This window comes from Indicator indicator, chromosome 3, assembly GCF_027791375.1.
Source record: "Indicator indicator isolate 239-I01 chromosome 3, UM_Iind_1.1, whole genome shotgun sequence".
Classification (NCBI taxonomy): domain Eukaryota; kingdom Metazoa; phylum Chordata; class Aves; order Piciformes; family Indicatoridae; genus Indicator; species Indicator indicator.
Window position 1 is genome coordinate 50,318,520 of NC_072012.1, and position 18,555 is coordinate 50,337,074.

Consider the following 18,555-nt stretch of genomic DNA (forward strand, 5'->3'; position numbering starts at 1 on the left):
AGAAGGGGGAAAGGAAAGTTAGAGGTAGAGCAAGTGACAATTTCAGGTAACATAATGAGTGATTGGCCTCAGAGTGTTAGCCTGAGAGAAATTGAAAGTCCTAAACCAAGCTGACAGGTAGGTTTGAGAGACAAGAGAGTGCCTTAACCCTGCAACTGAGTTACTGTTCAGCAGCTGCCTTCTGCTCACTTAGTTCCTGAGCTAACAGGAGTCTGAAGTTTACTAAACAAATTCTTAAAGCAAAATGAATCTTTACCACGGAGACAAGAGTGTTCTGGAGACAAGCAAAGCTGTCGTATAGATATAAATACAAAGGTCCTCCAGGGTCTCTATGGAATTGTTCTGCCTTCACAGGTGGTTAATTACTCATGTTGTGGTTAGAGGAGATTCTGATAATCGTTGTCTGGCCCTTATACAGCTCAGGCACAAACCACAGCCACTGCTCTCTTGATTGAAAAGCTTTTCCCACTTAAACATTCTTTTTCAGTTGAAGTTTTGATGTGTCACCAATTGCCCTTTGATATATAAGGTATGTTAAGGCTTTCATTGGAAGGTACAATTCCTGTCCTGTGATGCATCTTCTCTGAACCAGCCTGTGTTTTGCAAAGCAGTACAGTACAGAGGAGCCAGTGCAGAGGAGGGCAAGGAAGCTGTGAAGGGCCTGTAGAAGAAATGTGATGAAGAGAGACTGAAGGAGCTGGGGATGGTTAGTGTGAAAGAGAGGAGGCTGAGGGGAGACCTCCTGGCTCTCTACAGCTACCTGAAAGGAGGTTGTGGAGAGGTTGGTGCTGGTCTCTTCTCCCAGGTCATTAGTGATAGAAGAGAGAATGGTCTCAAGCTGCCACTGGGTAGGTTTAGACTGGACAGTAGGAACCATTTTTTCAGGGCAAGAGTGGTGAGGGATTGGAATGTGCTGGGCAGGGAGGTGGTGGAGTGCCCAAGCCTGGCTGTGTTTGAAGGTGGTTTGGCTGTGGTGCTTGGGGCTGTGGTTTAGGGGTGAGCCTTGTAGGGTAGGGTTCTGGGTTGGGCTTGGTGCTCCTGAGGGGCTTTTGCAACCTGAATGTTTCTGTGATTCATGTGAAAAGGGAGAAAGTTGAGTTTCTACGTGAAATAATTTCTCATACAAAAATCTCTGTGCAGCTTTTCGGTCTGGAAGCTCAACCCCTCCTTTTGGCACCCTGTCCTCATGCCCTTGTCCTGGCAGCCCTGGGCATTATTCCTTCCCAGAGCTCCCGGGGTGGCAGTGGCAGCGGCAGCCTGTGCCTGGGCTGTAAGCCCTGCCCTGCCTGCGGCGGAGGCAGAGGGCAGCCTGGTTTGGCTTCCCAGGTTAGGCTCACAGCGGTGCGGGCAGACCAGGTGCCAGGGCGGCGGGGCCGAGGTGGGCAGTAGCGTTTGCGGACGGCGAAGGCGTCGCCCAAAGGTAGCCCCCCAAGGGGCGGGAGGACGCAGCCGCCCCGTAGCGGGGACCTCGGAGATCGAGCTCGGCACAGCTCCCTCGGGCCGGCCGCTGCCCTCCTGGACCGGGGAGGGGAGGGGGTCCTGCCGGTGTGGGGGCGGCGGAGCCGGGCAGCGCTCGGCGGCCACTCTGTTCCCCGTTCCGTCCCGCCCTGGCATCGCCGGCTGTGCGCGGTGGCAGCTGAGGTAAGCTGGGACCGTGTGCGTCTGTCAGCCGGCGGCTCTCGTCACCCGGAGACAGGGCTCCCCTAATCGGGTGTCCATCAGTCTCGGCGGGGGCGTATAAAAGCGGCGGTGGCGGGGCGAGGCGGGCAGAGAGCGGCGCTGCCCCCCGCCCGGCCGGCCCCATGCAGCCCGCCATGATGATGTTCTCCAGTAAGTACTGGGCACGGAGGGGCTTCTCGCTGGACTCGGCCCTGTCGGAGGAGCGGCCCGCCGGCGGCAGCCTCACCGTAAGTGGCCGGGCTGGGAGCCGAGCCATTCCCCCCGGGCCCACCCCCGGCGGCGGGAGCAGGAGGGGAAGCTTCTGGGGCCGGCGAGCTACGAGGTGGGTGGGGTGCAGCCGGGCCGCCCGGGGGTCCCGATGCTAGGGGGCTGGCCCCCTTCCTTTTAACTTTTAAGGCTAAGCGGATAGTTTTTCAGCAGTTGCAGGCGCCGATGAAGCTAACTTTGCAATCTAATCGCTCTGTACCACTACCTGAAAGGAAGTTGTGGAGAGGTTGGTGCTGGTCTCTTCTCACAGGGAATTAGTACTAGAAGAAGAGGGAATGGCCTCCAGCTATCACTGGGTAGGTTTAGACTGGACAGTAGGAAACCATTTTTGAGGGCAAGAGTGGTCAGGGACTGGAATGTGCTGGGCAGGGAGGTGGTGGAGTCCCCAAGTCTGGCTGTGGTGCTTGGGGCTGTGGTTTAGGGGTGAGCCTTGTAGAGTAGGGTTGTGGGTTGGCCTTGGTGCTCCTGAGGGGCTTTTCCAACCTGAATGTTTCTGTGATTCTGTAATGGGTCCTCAAGCTAACTTTGCAGTCTAATCGGAGCTCAGACTAACTTTGCAGTCTAATGGGTCCTTGTTCCAGCCACAAAGGTGTCTTTGGGCACAAGTAAAAGTTTAACTGCAAAGACAAACCTTAGCACAGAAGTGAACCAGGTTGCTATTGGAATAATACAACAACACTGCAGTCTAGTTGAGGGCTTGAAAGGCTTTGGTTAGCCCTGTGGACTGTCTGTGTCATGAGGATCTGCCTTTCTGAGGTGCTCCCAGACCTCACAGCACAGTGCACGAAGCATTTCTGGCAGGGTGTGAGTTGCATTCACCTACTCTGCATTGGTGCTCATGGCACTTGTGTTACTGAGCAGCTGGTTTGAGGTTCCCAGCTTCTGTCTGCTCACAGGGCTGCAAGGATGTGTGGGAACATCGTGCAAGGAATTTGCAATTTCCCCTGTTGAAAGCTCTGTCTGGAGGCAGAAGCCCCTCTGAGGAGATGATGTGGGTGCAACAGGTGCTTGGGTGATTTCAGGCACAGGGTAAACTTCTCTATACTTACAGGCAAATGTAATTGAACAGGTGTAGTTTGATAAGACTAAGGAATATCTACAGGTGCTGATGATGTTATCTGCTCTGAATATGTGAAATGTTTAGGATTGTGAAGACTTTGCCTCCTACAAAATTTTGGGACACTTTCCAATCCTTTGAGTTGAACCAAGAGACTGCACCAGTTTGTATCAGCCATGAGCTGCTTATTGTCTTTGTAGTAAAATGTGAAGCATCTGTCTTTGTATATGCCTTGCTTCTGTTGGAAATACTGAATTAAGCAGGACAAGTTTGGTTTACTGCCTTTATTTCGGAGTTACCTTCTTCACTGAGTTCTGCTATAGGTGACTTTTATTTCTTGCACTTGGTCCAGGTAATTAATTTGCATTAGGGAAGGTGATCTGCTCATCATTATTTAATTATAAAGTGTACTAATGATTGTGCTGATCAGATTTTGAGTTCTTGCACTGCCACAGTCTCTTCTGCTGGGCTCAAAACAAATAAATGTTCTACTTTTTTTATGCCTGAGAGGGTCTTCCATGCTTGAGAGTTTTAGGGAAGCAGCGACAGTGTTGGTAAGCACCAAATGCTCTGATTTCTCAGAGGGATCTGTGATACTGACAGTCTCAGACACTCAGTTCACTACATAGCTTCCAGAAAGCAGCACACAGTAAAAACCATGGATGCTATCCAGGTAACACCTTTATCACTGTGTGGAGCTGAAGCTGTTGTGGTGGGTTGAAATTACTCCCAACATAAAATTGCCAGACTAGCTCAGTGGAAGCAAATGAAGCTCAATTTGCAAGCACAACTACAATCTAGAAATATGGAATGCAATGAATACACACAAAATACACAACATTTACACATATTTACAATTCATGAACAACACAAGAACCCCTCTGGACAAAACCAGGAGGCTACCATTAGCTTCACCTCTCCTTCCCCTTCCTTCCCCCATGTACAAGGGACAGGAGAGAGAAGAGCAGAGAGTAGCTTGGTAGTACTTAGCCACTACAAAGCAAAGCAGCCAAGGTCAGCAATAACCAAGCAAAAGCTACCAGCTGGTATCTGCTGGTGTGAAGAAGCCAAAAAGAGAGCAAGAATTAGTTTATACAACTAACTTTATGTTGGTTATCAGGCCAGTGGAATTATTTAGACCTTACCATTATTTCCTCTTTACATCCAGTGGTAATTTATTTACATTCTATCACTTTCTACTCCAAATTTGTGGAAAAAATTCCTAGGCAGCCGCCTAAAACTGCCACACCTGTACGAAAAGAACTCACCCAATTCCCAGAGATTTACTGAAGTTAGTAAATGAAAGTGACCTCCCTGAGCAAACCTCCTACCAGGCAGAATCATCTAAACTCAATTACTAAAAAATCAAACATATTTGAAACCCTTCATGTGTAATCCTTCCAGCGTAACTGTTTCCAGATGGTTTCTGGGTAGCCTAATAAATGAGGGGAAGAGACCAGGGGGAGTTTTTAGCATGTTCTGTAAGTAGTTTCAACGTGGCTGCTGTGACCTGTGGCTTTTGGTAAGACTATGCATTATAACCATTCCCCCTTTTTAATGCACTGCATTCCTGTACCTTCAACAAAAGCAATCTCAGAAGATCCAGTGGGAGCTGGTTTGGGGGCTGTGGGCTCTCTATTCAGTAGTGGGGGGATGTTTCAGATTGGACCAGGATGGGGTTAGAAAGTAAACCAATTTGACATGAGCCTTGTGGATGCATGAAGATGGATGTGATGGCAATGCTTGGTCTCTGTCAGTGATAACCCCTTTGTAAGAAAACAATTTTATAGAATCTGGTTTTGAAAAGGAAGCAGGATAAAGTTTACTTCTTTTTTTCCCTGGGTCACAAAGCACTTGATGGAACCTGGTAAGATCTTCCAGAAGGACTCTGCTGAAATCCATTGTTTCAGGTCCATAGGCAATTATGCAAGTGAGGTAATGTCCCTGTGAGGGGAAAAAAATTTAAGAGTAGAAGTTGAACTGGGCTTTCATCAGGTGTCATGAGAGCTGCTTAAAACCTTTGTTTTCAGGTTGTTTTCCATAATCTGCTCTACAATAATTTAATTAATGCAATTTAATTCATGTGAAATGCTGTTGGAAAATTCTCAATTTCTCTCTTCATGGGTTTTTTTTTGCCTTTTTTTTTTTTCTTTTAGTGCCTGCATTATGGATGATAGCAAAGCAGTTAGCATTTCCCAGGAAAACATAGGATGTTTATGGAATATTGTGGTCAGTCTTACAAAATCTTAGAGTTAACCTTAGAGCCCTACACAAGGCTGTGCTGCTGGCACTGCATCAAAAGTTAAGATGATGAAATGATGTTTTTTTGGAAAGTGCTGACTGAAATGTGGCTTAAATCAGGCTTTGCCCCCTCCCAGATTATGAGAGGAAGAACTGTAGGAATGGCCAAGGATGGTGTCATCTGATGTGTTTTTTGAGTTCCTCAGACAGCTCATCTTCAAAGTGAGGTTTTCACAATGGGAGCAATCACTCTCCCCTGGGAAGTGGTTGGATCCCCAGGCAACCTGTGACAAGAGGAGAGGGCATGGCCTGAAGCTGTGCCAGGGGAGGGTTAGGTTGGATGTTAGGAAGCACTTCCTGCAGGAAAGGGGAATTAGAGCCTGGGATGGACTGCCCAGGGAGGTGGTGGAGCCTCCATCCCTGGAGGTGTTTAAGGCAAGATTGGATGTGGCACTCAGTGCCATGGTCTGGTGGTGTGGTGGTGTTAGGTCATAGGTTGGGCTTGGTGATCTCAGAGGTCTGTTCCAGCCTCAATAATTCTGTGATTCTGTGACAATTTTAAGACTCAGCTGGTGCATCTTGTCCAGACCAGGCTTTTGCCCAGGAAGGTTGGATTAGGTGATCCCTGAGGTCCCTTCCAACCTGGCATTCTACAGTTCCACAATACAGTCTAGACTTGGATTTCTGTCCATGTTTATGTGATAAGTGGAGGCTTTTTTTTTCAGGGAAAATGTCATTACAGGACAACATTAACTGTGCCACAACAGAGAACAGAAAATTTGTGTTTTAAATGTCATGGTTGATGAAAGACACAGACCAATGTAGATCATTGTCAACAGAGCACTGCAGGTTAGAACAGCAGCACTGCACTTCTGCAGTGTGCTTTGCAGGAATATTCAGGTTAAAATAGAATCACAGAAACATTCAGGTGGGAAAAGCCCCTCAGGATCACCAAGGCCAACCCACAACCCTACTCTACAAGGCTCACCCCTAAACCACAGCCCCAAGCACCACAGCCAAACCACCTTCAAACACAGCCAGGCTTGGGGACTCCACCACCTCCCTGCCCAGCACGTTCCAGTCCCTGACCACTCTTGCCCTCAAAAAATATTTCTTAATGTCCAGTCTAAAGCTACCCAGTGGCAGCTTGAGGTCATTCCCTCTTCTTCTATCACTAATGACCTGGGAGAAGAGACCAGCACCAACCTCTCCACAACCTCCTTTCAGGGAGCTGTCCAGAGCCAGGAGGTCTCCTCTCTTTCACACTAACCATCCCCAGCTCCTTCAGCTGCTTTTCATAAATAGCATCACTGCAGGCTCTGCAGTACTTTGGGCCATCTCCGTGTGCTTCCTATTTATTACTAATGATAGCACTACCCCAATAATATTGTCATATTTCTGTCCCAAACATCCATATGACTTTCTTTAAGCCTTTTTTTTTTTTTTTTTAAATGGACTGGCCACTTAGACAATCATCCCTAAGAGCTGCCTTTGACCTGTGATTCTGATTTCAAGTAGAAGTTCTTCACTTTTTAGGGTGTCAGATAGTGGTAGGACTGGGGGGAATGGATCCAAGCTAGAGGGAGATCTAGATTAGATGGTAGGAGGAAATTCTTCCCCATGAGGGTGGTGAGACACTGGCACAGGTTGCCCAGGGAGGTGGTGGAAGCCTCATCCCTGGAGGTTTTTGCAGCCAGGCTGGATGTGGCTGTGAGCAACCTGCTGTAGTGTGAGGTGTCCCTGGCCATGGTAGGGGGGCTGGAACTGGATGGTTCTTGAGGTCCCTTCCAGCCCTGTCCATTCTATGATTCTAAATTAAGTCTGGATGAGTTCCATGCAGATCTTTTCTAGCAAAACCTTACCTCTGTGTGAAAGGACTTAATATCAGAAGAGCCTGGTTACATCTGAGATTGTGCTGTTCTTTATCCATTTCTAGCTAAACAGGTCAAGTTCTGGGAAAAATGAGGACAAAAAAGGGAATAAGGGAAATGGAAAAGGTGAATCTGCTTCTGAAAGTGGAAAGACAGCTGTGGTGTTCTCTTTGAAGAATGAAGTTGGTGGATTGGTGAAAGCTCTCCGACTGTTCCAGGTAAAGATTACAAATCCCTCTGCTGCCTGGACTGAGGGAGGCTACTGAGGTCAGTGTATTTGTTGGTATACTTCTAATGGACCATGGCAGATGGAACAGGATGCAGTTATACTCTGCAGAGCTGATTGAAAGTAACTTAAGGTTTTATGGACCATTCAACAAAGCATTTTGAGCACAAGAAGCCTTCTCTGGAATAAAGTTCAACAGTGATGCTGATGTTCACACCACTCACTTCAGATTTTTAATGTGATTCTCAGCATCATAAATCAGGTTGTAGTTGTCTGTGCAGGCCACAGTGGAAGGAGGCACTTCAGAGAGCAGATCAGAGTGCAAGTTACATATCATCAGGTGATGGTGGCAACCCTGCTGCAGGACAATGTTTGATTATGAAGTTAGATGGACCTTAAGTACTCTCAGGGTCAGTGGTTTATGTGTCTGTGTCTAGAATGTAGGCTGTGAAGTACTGGTTCCCATCCAGGTCCCCATGAAATCAGTGTTTTTCAGTCAGGCTGCTGGTCCTGCAGCTAGAAGAGGGCTCTCAGGGGTGTCTGAAGACAGTTAAAGCAGTACAACAAAAGCCTTAGGTGGTTCAGTCTGTGCAGTGCAGTGAAGACAGAGTTAGGTGGGGGCTTGGAGCCTACCTCTATGGGCTAAACCAGCAGAGGGGTGTAAATGCAGGAGCACTGGGCAATGCCAGTCCTGACTTGGATTGGCATTGCCCAGTACCTGGAGTGCTGTGTCCAGTTTTGGGCTCCCCAGTTCAGGAGAGGCAGGGATCTGCTGGAGAGAGTCCAACGAAGAGTTACAAGGATGATTAAAGGACTTGAACATCTTGACTATGAGGAAAGGCTGAGAGCCCTGGGGCTGCTTAGTCTGGAGAGAAGGCTGAGAGGGGATCTGATCAATGTCTATCAATAGCTGAGGGCTGGGGGTCAAGAGGAAGGGGACAGGGTCTTTTCAGTGGCACCCAGTAATAGGACAAAGAATATATAAGCTAGAACACAGCAAGTTCCACCTCAACATGAGGAGGAACTTCTTGACTGTTAAGGGTGACAGAGCACTGGAACAGGCTGCCCAGAGAGGTTGTGGAGTCTCCTTCTGTGGAGCCTTTCCAGCCCTGTCTGGATGTGTTGCTGTGTGACCTGTGCTGGACTCTCTGGTCCTGCTCTGGCAGAAGGGTTAGACTGGAAGATCTCCAGAGGTTCCTTCCAACCCCTATCATCCTGTGAACACTTCAATGTACTGATGATTACTACTGCAAGAAAGACAGCTGAGTACCTGATACACAGTTATCCTTGCAGTAATATTTTCCTCCTCACAAGTTCTTAAGAGCTGCTGAAGTAGTTTGTGTTTAATAGCATTGATTTAAAGAAGCACATTCAAATCTAGTTAACACTGCCTCATCAAATTGCCTTAGAATTGAATATTTATAGCCAAGGTAAAGGTAAAATTGCATTAGATTATATTTTTTTGTTGTTCTTTTTAACAATTGAAATGTTATAGTCTCCTCTGTAAGGAGCTGTCTTGGTAGGTAAAATTTTTATTGTCACTTTCGGTATCCAGATTATTTTTGGTCTCCAGTATTTTATTAAGCATTAGTAGCTAATTGTGTAAATACAAAGCGAGTGAAAACACCTTTTAATAAGTGGGAAAAAACCACTTTCCTCTGAGGAATATCACAGTACTGAGAGGTTGGAAGGGATCTCAAGAGATCATCAAGTCCAACCCCCCTGCCATAGCAGGACCAGAGAATCCAGCACAGGTCACACAGGAACACATCCAGACAGGGCTGCAAAGGCTCCACAGAAGGAGACTCCACAACCTCTCTGGGTAGCCTTCTAGCTGCTGTGTCTGTCTGTCCTCTGTTGTTCCATCTTTCCCCAGGAGAAGCACGTGAGTATGGTTCATATTGAATCACGAAAATCGAAGAGGAGGAACTCGGAGGTGGAAATCTTTGTGGACTGCGACTGCAGTAAGAAAGAATTTAATGAACTGATCCAGTTGCTCAAGTTTCAAACTAACATCGTTTCTCTCAATCCCCCAGAAAACATCTGGACTGATGAAGAAGGCAAGGCTGCTTTTGTGTTGCTTTGTTCAGACACTGAGAAGTGTCCTGGGTAGGGATCTCCATAGCCTTACACTCCTGTACACCCAGCTTGCATTCTGTCTCCTGCAGATCTCGACTGCGTCCCTTGGTTCCCCAGGAAGATATCTGAGTTAGACAAATGCTCACAGAGAGTTTTGATGTATGGATCTGAGCTGGATGCAGACCACCCTGTAAGTGTGAGGTAAAATTGTTTTGTAGAGAATTGGTTCAGGTTATTTGCCAGTCAGATCAAAACCTTGTTGGCTGCTGGTTCTGAGTCCTTTTTGGAGCAGCTGGTTTTCAGAAGGTGGAGATTTACTTCTCTTCAGTAGTTTCCTTTTCCTTTTCTGTAGCAGGACACTTGAAAAGGAGGTCCTCCATAAAACATACTGACTGTTTAACAACTAGGTCCCCTTTTGTACTTGCTTTCATTTATGAATTTTTAAAGTTAACTGGTTGATAGATTTCAAACTCTGCAGCGTTCAGATCAACATAACCTTTGGTTCTGCCACAAGCAGCTCTTAGGGAAGAACTGATATTATCCTAGGTATCAGAGAAGAAAGAATTATGAGGGAAGACTTCCTTGGGCCCTCAGGAGTTAATTATAGAATAAACCAGAGATGGGTGTTCCTGCTTTTACCTGAATGAGAAGGTGTCTCACCTGCGTGCTGGCTTTGGTGACAGAAGCCAAGACTGTATTTCAGACAAGCTCTGTCTTCAATGGTGCCAAATGCTCAATGCAAAAGGCAGAAAAAAAGACATCTGGCATTGTTTAATTTTGTTGGCCAATGCCCATTAATGCTTAGGCTCTGAGTCTTTAGGTGGCACACCGTGGCAGGAATTTATGTTGCAACATTTTCATTTGTTATAAGCCCAGAGCTCTCCTTTGGGCCACTTGGCTGAAGGAGGCTGGTGGCAGCTCGTTGTATTCATTCCTAAACCAAGGTGGATTACACTGGTGGTGTGGGAAACCTGCATCTGAAAGGGAAAAGACAATGGTCTGAAATACCTAAGCATAAGACTGTCTTGTACTAGGGTCAGATGAGACTCTAACTGGAGGTGATGGGCACCTTGGGCTTTTGTCATGCACATTTTTGTTGACATTTAGCAAGGTGGTGAAAAATGTTTGTGGCTGCAGGAAGGTCATATTGGTGTGGGGAGCTTTATAGTGATGCATCTCTACACCATGGTCCTGCAGTGCCTGTGTTGGCTCCTCCCCTGGTGGTTGCCTTGGCTGAAGAGAGGCAGGCAGCCCTGGGGGCCCTGGGTCTGGGGCTCTGTGTCAGAGCAGCAGTGGCACTCAGGGCTCTGCCTTTTGTCCTGTCCTCTCCACAGCTCTTTACAGTGGCCACCCCATGGTGGGAGCTCAGGAACAGACCCTCACACCTGTGCACACAAGGGAATGTATAACTTCATCATATCTGTGGTAGTTTTAGGCTGTGCCTAGGAAATGTTCCACAGATGTTGAACAGAAAAGTGATAGAATGTAAATAAATCATTGTGAAAGGGAAAATAGTGATGAGGTCTAAATAGTGCCATTGGCCTGGTGTCTTAGATAAAGCTGGTTGTGTACACTAACTCTCTTGTTGGCTGCCTTTGCTCTGGCAGATACTAGCTGGTGGCTTTTGCTTAGCTGTTGCTGACCTTGGCTGCATTCTTTGTGGCTAAGTACTAACAAACCACTCTCTGCTCTGTCTCTTGTCCCAAGGGAAGGGAACAGGGAGGGGGAAGCTGTTGGTAGCCCTCTGGTTTTGTCCAGGGGAGTTCCTGTGTTGTTCATAAATCATACATATATGTAAATATTGTATATTTTGTACCTATTCATCCCATTCAATATTTTAGATTGCAGTTGTGTTTATAAATAGAGCTCCATTTGCTTCCAGCTGAGCTGCTCTGGCAATTTTATGTTGGGGGGGTTGGAAATTCAACCTACCACACTGTCCTCTGGCAGTCCCACTTCCCTGCCCCTGCTGTCACCTGCCTGTGTTATCAGCCACAGCCATTATCACTTTGTTTGGGTCCCAGCCCCTCTACCATGTGAGAGCCTTTCCCACACCGTTGGCCTGCAGCCAGGGAGCACATTCCTGGATCCTGTTTTCTGCTATGCATTTGTTGGTGGCAGACCAGGATTTACCTCACATGTTCTGGGAATGGGAAAGCCTGCTGATTACCTTCAACTGTTAGCAGCAAGTTGGTGCAAGGAGAGGCTGCAGTGCAGCTCAATCTCCTCCTGGGTTGGTGACTGTGACATTTGGTACTGTTTTATGTTCTGAGCTGCTGCCTTCATTAGGTACTGGAGTGCTCTGCTGAAAACCTGCCTCCAGTTTTACAGAGAATGAAGACAGACATTTGCATTATATGAATATATATTTCACACCTGGGGGAGCTCTCATAAATGTAATTTACTCTCCATTTGGTAGCCTATGCAGCATGCTGGGTATTAGGCATGGGGGAAAGACCTGTAAAATCTCTGACTGGCCTTTCAAAGACAATTACCCAGCTGCAGAGCCAGTGTAGCACCACTTCAGCAGCACAGCCCTACCCTGCTCCATGCTGGCTGATGGTTCCAGTTTCACCACGCCTGACAGGCTTTCAAATCCCTCTGCTGCTTTCCATCAGTTTTCAGCTCTTGAGTAGTCTGCAGTGGAGTAGCTCAATCCAGAAGGTATCAAGCAGACAAGGAGGTTCCTTGAGATTACAGCAACATTTTACAAGTCAAAAATCTTTTCTTTTGTTGTTGTTGTTGTGTTTTTTTTTTTTTTTTTTTTAAAGGAAGGGAGGCTTGAAGGTTTTCTTCAGTCCTTTGATGTCCTTCCTTACTCTGCCCCAGAAGCACAGCTTTGGTTATGGGGCAGTAAATGCCTTCTGAGTTCTCTGGGACCTCACACAAATATTTCAAATCAAACCAGCTTACCTTTTCATTCCCTTCAGTGATTTGCATTTCTGTAAGTGATCAGTAACCAAAAAAAAAAGAAAGGCAAAAAGGCATTTTACTTTTCATCTGTGACTAAGGGAAACTTCAATGCATTTTCTGGGCTACTAACTGGAGAAAAGAGATAACTTTTTACACTTCTTTGTCTTCAACAAGTTGGCAGAGTTCCACCTTGAAAATAGAGGACACTTGTTGTAGCCCTGTGGTGGGTTTAGGAAATTACCCCCCAACATGAATCTGGAGAATTATCCCCAAAATAAATTGCCAGACTAGCTCAGAAGGTTTTGGAAGCAAACAAAGCTATTTTGACAAGCAAACTACAACCTAGAAATATGAAATGCAATGAATATGCACAAAATTTACAATACTTACATGTATTTATGATTTATAAACAACACAGAGACCCCAGGGGGCTACCAAACAGCCTCCTTTCTCCCCTTTCCCCCACAGAAGGGAAAGAGGAGAAAAGGAGAAAGGAGTTAGTATAGCTTGCTAGTACTTAGCCACAACAAGGAGCAGCCAAGGTCAGCAAAGCCAAGCAAAGACACCAGCTAGTAGCAGCTCAAGTGTAGAAGAGGGAAAAAGAGAAAAAACATTTGTTTATGCAAGTAATTTTTATGTCAGTTAGCAAGCCAATGGAATTGTGTAGACCTTATTATTATTTTCTTTTTACACCCAGTGATAATTTTATTTATATTTTACAGTTTTCTCTGTAAAATTTTCCTAGGCGTCAGCCTAAAACTGTGACAAGCCCAAGAGCTGAAGTGTCTAACATCTTTCATAGGTATAGAAGAGATCTTGGCTTTGTTTTGAGTAGCTCAAAGGGCTGTAACTGGCTTAGCATGGAAAAGGCATGAGCCTACTGTAGTCCAGGAGGTAGAGCCCTCCCTCTGTAACTCAGTGCACTTATTTCAGCTGGAGGCTGATGGTTCAGCCCCTGAGGTGGTTGTTAGGATGGCAGCTGCTGAAGCAGCATCTTCAGAACCAGTTGCCTATGAACTCTGAGTGCTTGCTTCACCCAGTGAAGAAAGATGTGAAAGGATAGGGAAAGTATTCTGCCCTGTGCCTCTGTGTAGATCTCCTTTCAGATTAAAGGAAACCTGAGTGAGACAGAAGAACAAGAGAAGAGTTTGCCTTTCTCAGCAGCTGGGGTTAATGACTGTACCTACCCACAAACCTCTCTTGAAAAACTCTTCTGGGGCTTTGGTGGGGAAAAAAAGTGAAGACATCTTGTACCTCCTCTAGCAGCCCAGCAGGTGGTGTTAATCAAAATGCAATATAATTGGGTACTAAATAAACACTCTAATGATTTATTTTAGGATCCTTACAGCCAATTTTCTGTCCTTGTTGTAAATGACTCTCTTCTTCCTTGCTTTAAGGGATTTAAAGACAATGTCTATCGACAGAGAAGAAAGTACTTTGTGGATGTTGCCATGAGCTATAAATAGTAAGTACTGGCATGATTCTTCCCCATGCTGCTGACTAGTTAGAATTCATGCTCTACTTAATGCTGCAGGATGAAGTCTCACAGTAGATGAAGTCATTCTTTAGGCTTTGACTAGTTTAATCTAGGCTATAAGTAACAGACCTGATGTTTGAAATCCTGTTGCATTTCTGATGCAGACACAGGCAAGCAAAGCGTTTGAGAGCTGAGTACTATCTGCTCAGCGTTTTAGCCTTAGCTCCTTAAAGTCAAGAAACTCTTTTACAGTTGTGGTGGGTAGAAATTAACCCCAAAAATAAATTTGCCAGACCAGCTCAGTTGGAAGCAAATGGAGCTCTATTTACAAACAAAATTACACTCTAGAAGTATGGAATGCAATGAATGTGTACAAAATAGACAATATTTACAGGTATTTACAATTTATAAACAACACAAGAACCCCCCTGGACAAAGCCAGGGGGTTACCAACAGCTCCCCCCTCTCCTTCCCCCAGCCTGTACAAGGAAAAAGAGGAGAAAAGCAGAGAGTAGCTTGTTAGTGCTTAGCCACAACAGAGAAAGGCAGCCAAGGTCTGCAAGCTGGCAGAAGCAGCCAGCTGGTATCAGCCAGAGCAAAGAGCTGAGAAAGAGAAAGAGTTACTTTATACAACTAACTTTATGTAGTTATCAGACCAATGGGATTAGTTAGACCTTAGCATTATTTTCCCTTTACCATCCAGTGGTAATTTATTTACATTCTACCACTTTTACTCAAGATCTGTGGAAAGTTTCCCAGGCATCAGCCTGAAACTGCCACACAGGTGCTTGCCTGCCTTGGTGAGACACTGAGGCACTACCAAATCACACAGACCTAGCAGTGCTGTGCAGCTGACTGAGCTCACTTGTGGTAGTTGTTGAGGGGAATTTTCAACCCACCACATTCCTAAAACCCCAAACAGTTTTATTTTCACGTGCTTCCTATCCTGGGTGCTGCAAAATGCTAGGGAGAAGTTTTGCCAAGTGGGCTCTGGACTTTTCAGAATTCAGTCAGACAGGCTGAAGGAGCTGGGGGTGTTCAGCCTGGAGAAGAGAAGGCTCCAGGGAGACCTAAAGGCAGCCTGCCAGTACCTGAAGGGGGCTACAAGAAGCCTGAAGAGAGACTGTTTGCAAGGGCCTGCAGGGACAGGATGAGGGACAATGGCTTCAGAATAGAGCAGAGCAGAGTCAGATTGGATGTGAGGAGCAAGTTCTGCACCATGAGGGTGTTGGAACACTGGAACAGGTTGCCCAGGGAGGTGGTTGAGGTCTTATCCCTGGAGATACTCAAGGTGAGGCTGGACAGGGCTCTCTGGGCAACCTGATCGAGTTGGAGATGTCCCTGCTGACTGCAGGGGTGTTGGACTGGACGAGCTTTGGAGGTCCCTTCTGTTCCAGACCATTCTCTGATTTCTCTGTAGCTGGTGGAGCTGGTGCCTGTGCACAAATACACTGCATGTGTTTTCTCATTTCCCTTTTATCTTCCAGTCTCCAGTCAGTATTTTCAATTCACTTCCATCCCTGGAACTTAGGAAACTTTCTGTGCTGCCTACAAATCCCTACTGGGCTGCAATTTTCCTGTCATGGAAGTATTCAGCTAATTCCAGCCATGCTCCAGGTTTTATTTGCAGCAGCCCTAAGCCCTCATTCCTGAGGGAAAGAACGTACTAATTTCATGTTCTTTTCCATTTTGCTGCACTTCTTCAGGTTTTTCATTTTTCTTTTGGTCTCCTTTGAGATTTCTACCTACATTGTTCAAAGACACAACAAATGTTTCTCCTTCCATAGAAGGCACTTCATGTCAGGAAGAAATTACAGAATCACAGAACATTAGAAGTTGGAAGGGACCTCTAGAAATCATCCAGTCCAAGCCCCCTGCCAGAGCAGCATCACCCAGGGGAGTCCACACAGGAATGCATCCAGGTGGGGTTGGAAAGTCTCCAGAGAAGGAGACTCCACAACCTCTCTGGGCAGCCTGCTCCAGGCCTCTGTCACCCTCACTGCAAAGAAGTTTCTCCTCCTGTTGAGCTGAAACCTTCTCTGTTCAAGTTTGTCTCCATTGGTCCTTGGCTTATTGCTGTGCACCACCCAAAAGAGCCTGGCCCCCTCCACTTGACCCCCACCCCTCAGCTCTTGACAGACATTGATCAGATCCCCTCTCAGCCTTCTCTTCTCCACACTAAACAGCCTCAGGGCTCTCAGTCTCTCTTCCCAGGGGAGATGCTCAAGTCCCCTAAGCATCCTCCTGCCTCTCCCTTGGACTCTCTCCAGCAGGTCCCTGTCTCTATTAAATTGGGGAAGATCTGTCAGTTCTGTTTCCTTTTTGATGTTTTTTTTTGTGCTTTAATACAAGGTTAGTATTTAGCCTCTAGAAGTCAGGCAGGGAGGGGTGGGTCAGTTAGTGCCATGGTTTAGTTGGTTAGATAGGGTTGGGTGATTGGTTGGACTTGGTCATCTGGGAGGTGTCTTCCAACCTGGTTGATTCTGCTCTGTTCTGCTTTGTAACCATGTAGTCCTGATTCTATTTCTCCTTTACTTTGGTCCCATTTCTGTTGTCAATGTAATAAATGTACAAGTGCTGGTGTGGGTTCCCTCTTTTTTCTGCCCCCAGTGGGCATTTATTTAGCTGGGTGCTTGGTACCTTCATCCAGCAGACTGGGCTGCTGCCTGCTGGGGGGAGGGTGCTGGTAGTTCAAGAAGCTTCCTAGGCTGACCAGGTAAATGTTGGATTTATCCAGCCTTCAAAAGGAACTTGAGACAGGTATTTTTTTTCTGATTGTTTGTTTACAGGTGATTGATTTATTGTCCTCTTTTTTTAATGTCTCCTGCTCATGGTAGAGTCAAGAGCTTTCATGGCTAGCATTTATTGTAGTGTGAAATGTCAGCAGCTCCCTGTGGGTGAGGACAGACTCTGTGTGCTCCTGGAGCTCTTGGTTAACTCTCCATTTACCTGTGACTGGTAGCAGTACTGCTGTGCATTTCACAGCTGCTAAGCTGCTGGAAATTGCTTCCTCCATTCTCCTTCTCAGCTGCTTAAGTGCTGGAAAGATCATGCAGCAGGCTCAGCCAGCAGTGGTTGGTGTGCTGATATGAAGGTGGTGTTTTTTTCCCTGAAAGCAGTGAGAAATGGCTTTGCTCAAAAATCATGTAGAGCAATCCTGCATATTCCCAGGAAAACTGATGAATTAAAGCACAGGAGATTCCACCTAAACATGAGGAGGAACTTCTTGACTGGGAGGGTCCCAGAGCACTGGAACAGGCTGCCCAGAGAGGTTGTGGAGTCTCTTTCTCTGGAGATTTTCAAGACCCATCTGGATGTGCTCCTGTGTGATCTGTGCTGGATTTTGTGGTCCTGCTCTGGCAGGGGGGTTGGACTTGATGACCTCTAGAGGTCCCTTCTAACCCCTAACATCCTATGATCCTATGAAAGGAAAAATATTTTCCTTCTATACATTTTGAAGGCTCAAGAACCATTTCTACAGGCATATTATAAAAATTAAACCACCCAAACCAGATCTTGTACCTCAGCAAAACCCTTTGAAAGTACTTCTTCATCCCACTGATCCTTTGGAACTTTTAAAAGATTTCAAACTCTTCCTATGCTCTATTTTTTTCAGTCAGGGATCCCAAAATGACTTGGAGGGCAGTGCTTAGGGCCATCACCTAAGACAGGGCAAAATCTTGTTTGTACTCCCCAGGTCTCATGCAGTGATTATGTTAACCCCAGGGATGTGCTATCCCTGCTGGGCTGTAGAGTCAGTCTCCAGGTATGACCACAGGGACAGCCCAGGGAGACTTTTACCCTCAGCCTAAGCCATGCTGAGGAAAGGCAAATCAGCTCAGGAAGGATTCTGTGCTGCTAGAGCTGAGCTGTTTCTGCTACCTGTGCTGGGGAGCTCAGAGCTGATGAAGTGTCTCATTGCACTTCCCCACATTGCAAGCTCCTCACACTCTCCTCTGAGGTCTATTGACTATTTACTTGTTGATCCAAAAGGAAGAGCTCTGTTTTAAGGACTGCTTCCCTCAGGAATAAATTCAGAGCATCATCTTGAACCTCTCAGTGCTTTCCAGGTCGGTGACCTTCCTGTCACTTGCTGAGGCTGGATGCATTTCTACTTTTAATTTTCCCATTTTAAAGAAAAAAAAGGCAACCCAACAAACTCCACACTTGTTTCCTTAAAAAAATAAGAAAGAGATCTGTCTGCAAAGAATTGGCTGCAAGGAATTGCTTCTATGAAAAATATTGTTGAATAGAAAATCCCAGAGCATCCTTTCCTTTATGAACTGCTACTGTTCTGTTGTGGGAAGTGTCCCTGCCCATGGCAGGGGGGTTGGAACTCGATGATCCTTGAGGTCCCTTCCAACTCTGACAATTCTGTGATTCTGTGTTCTACTTTGCTTGAACATAACAAGGCCTCTGTAGTGATGAGAGATGGAAAAACACTAAGAAGTTGCCTTGGAAGAGCAAATATTTGCTGGTGCTGGTTGTTAGAGGGAAAGATGAAAATGTTAGTAGAGCACAGCAGTGAAGATCAACTGTATGAAGTAAATGGACAAAAAAAATTAATTCCTTCCTCTTTCACTTAGCTTCTAAAGACAGTGAAAATGTGTTAATCTTGCTAATTAGTCCTTTGAGACTGATTAGGGATTGAAAAGGTGTTGAGGAAATTAAATATCGAGGGAAAATAGAATGTTTGAGAGGGAACTCATGATGTGAGTTGATAGCTCATGACCATGGCACAATG

The 18,555-nt window shown here is 46.1% G+C and overlaps 1 protein-coding gene across 1 annotated transcript in view; it reads left to right on the forward strand.

Annotated features, from left to right (window-relative positions):
- The first annotated feature begins 1,802 nt into the window (after nt 1–1,802).
- TPH2 (tryptophan hydroxylase 2) overlaps nt 1,803–18,555 on the forward strand; it is a 65,990-nt gene continuing 49,237 nt past the window's right edge. The window contains exons 1-5 of the mRNA XM_054399546.1: nt 1,803–1,907; nt 7,182–7,334; nt 9,219–9,402; nt 9,511–9,611; nt 13,732–13,799. Coding sequence (XP_054255521.1) covers nt 1,803–1,907; nt 7,182–7,334; nt 9,219–9,402; nt 9,511–9,611; nt 13,732–13,799 — 611 coding nt within the window. The remainder of the gene's footprint in view (nt 1,908–7,181; nt 7,335–9,218; nt 9,403–9,510; nt 9,612–13,731; nt 13,800–18,555) is intronic.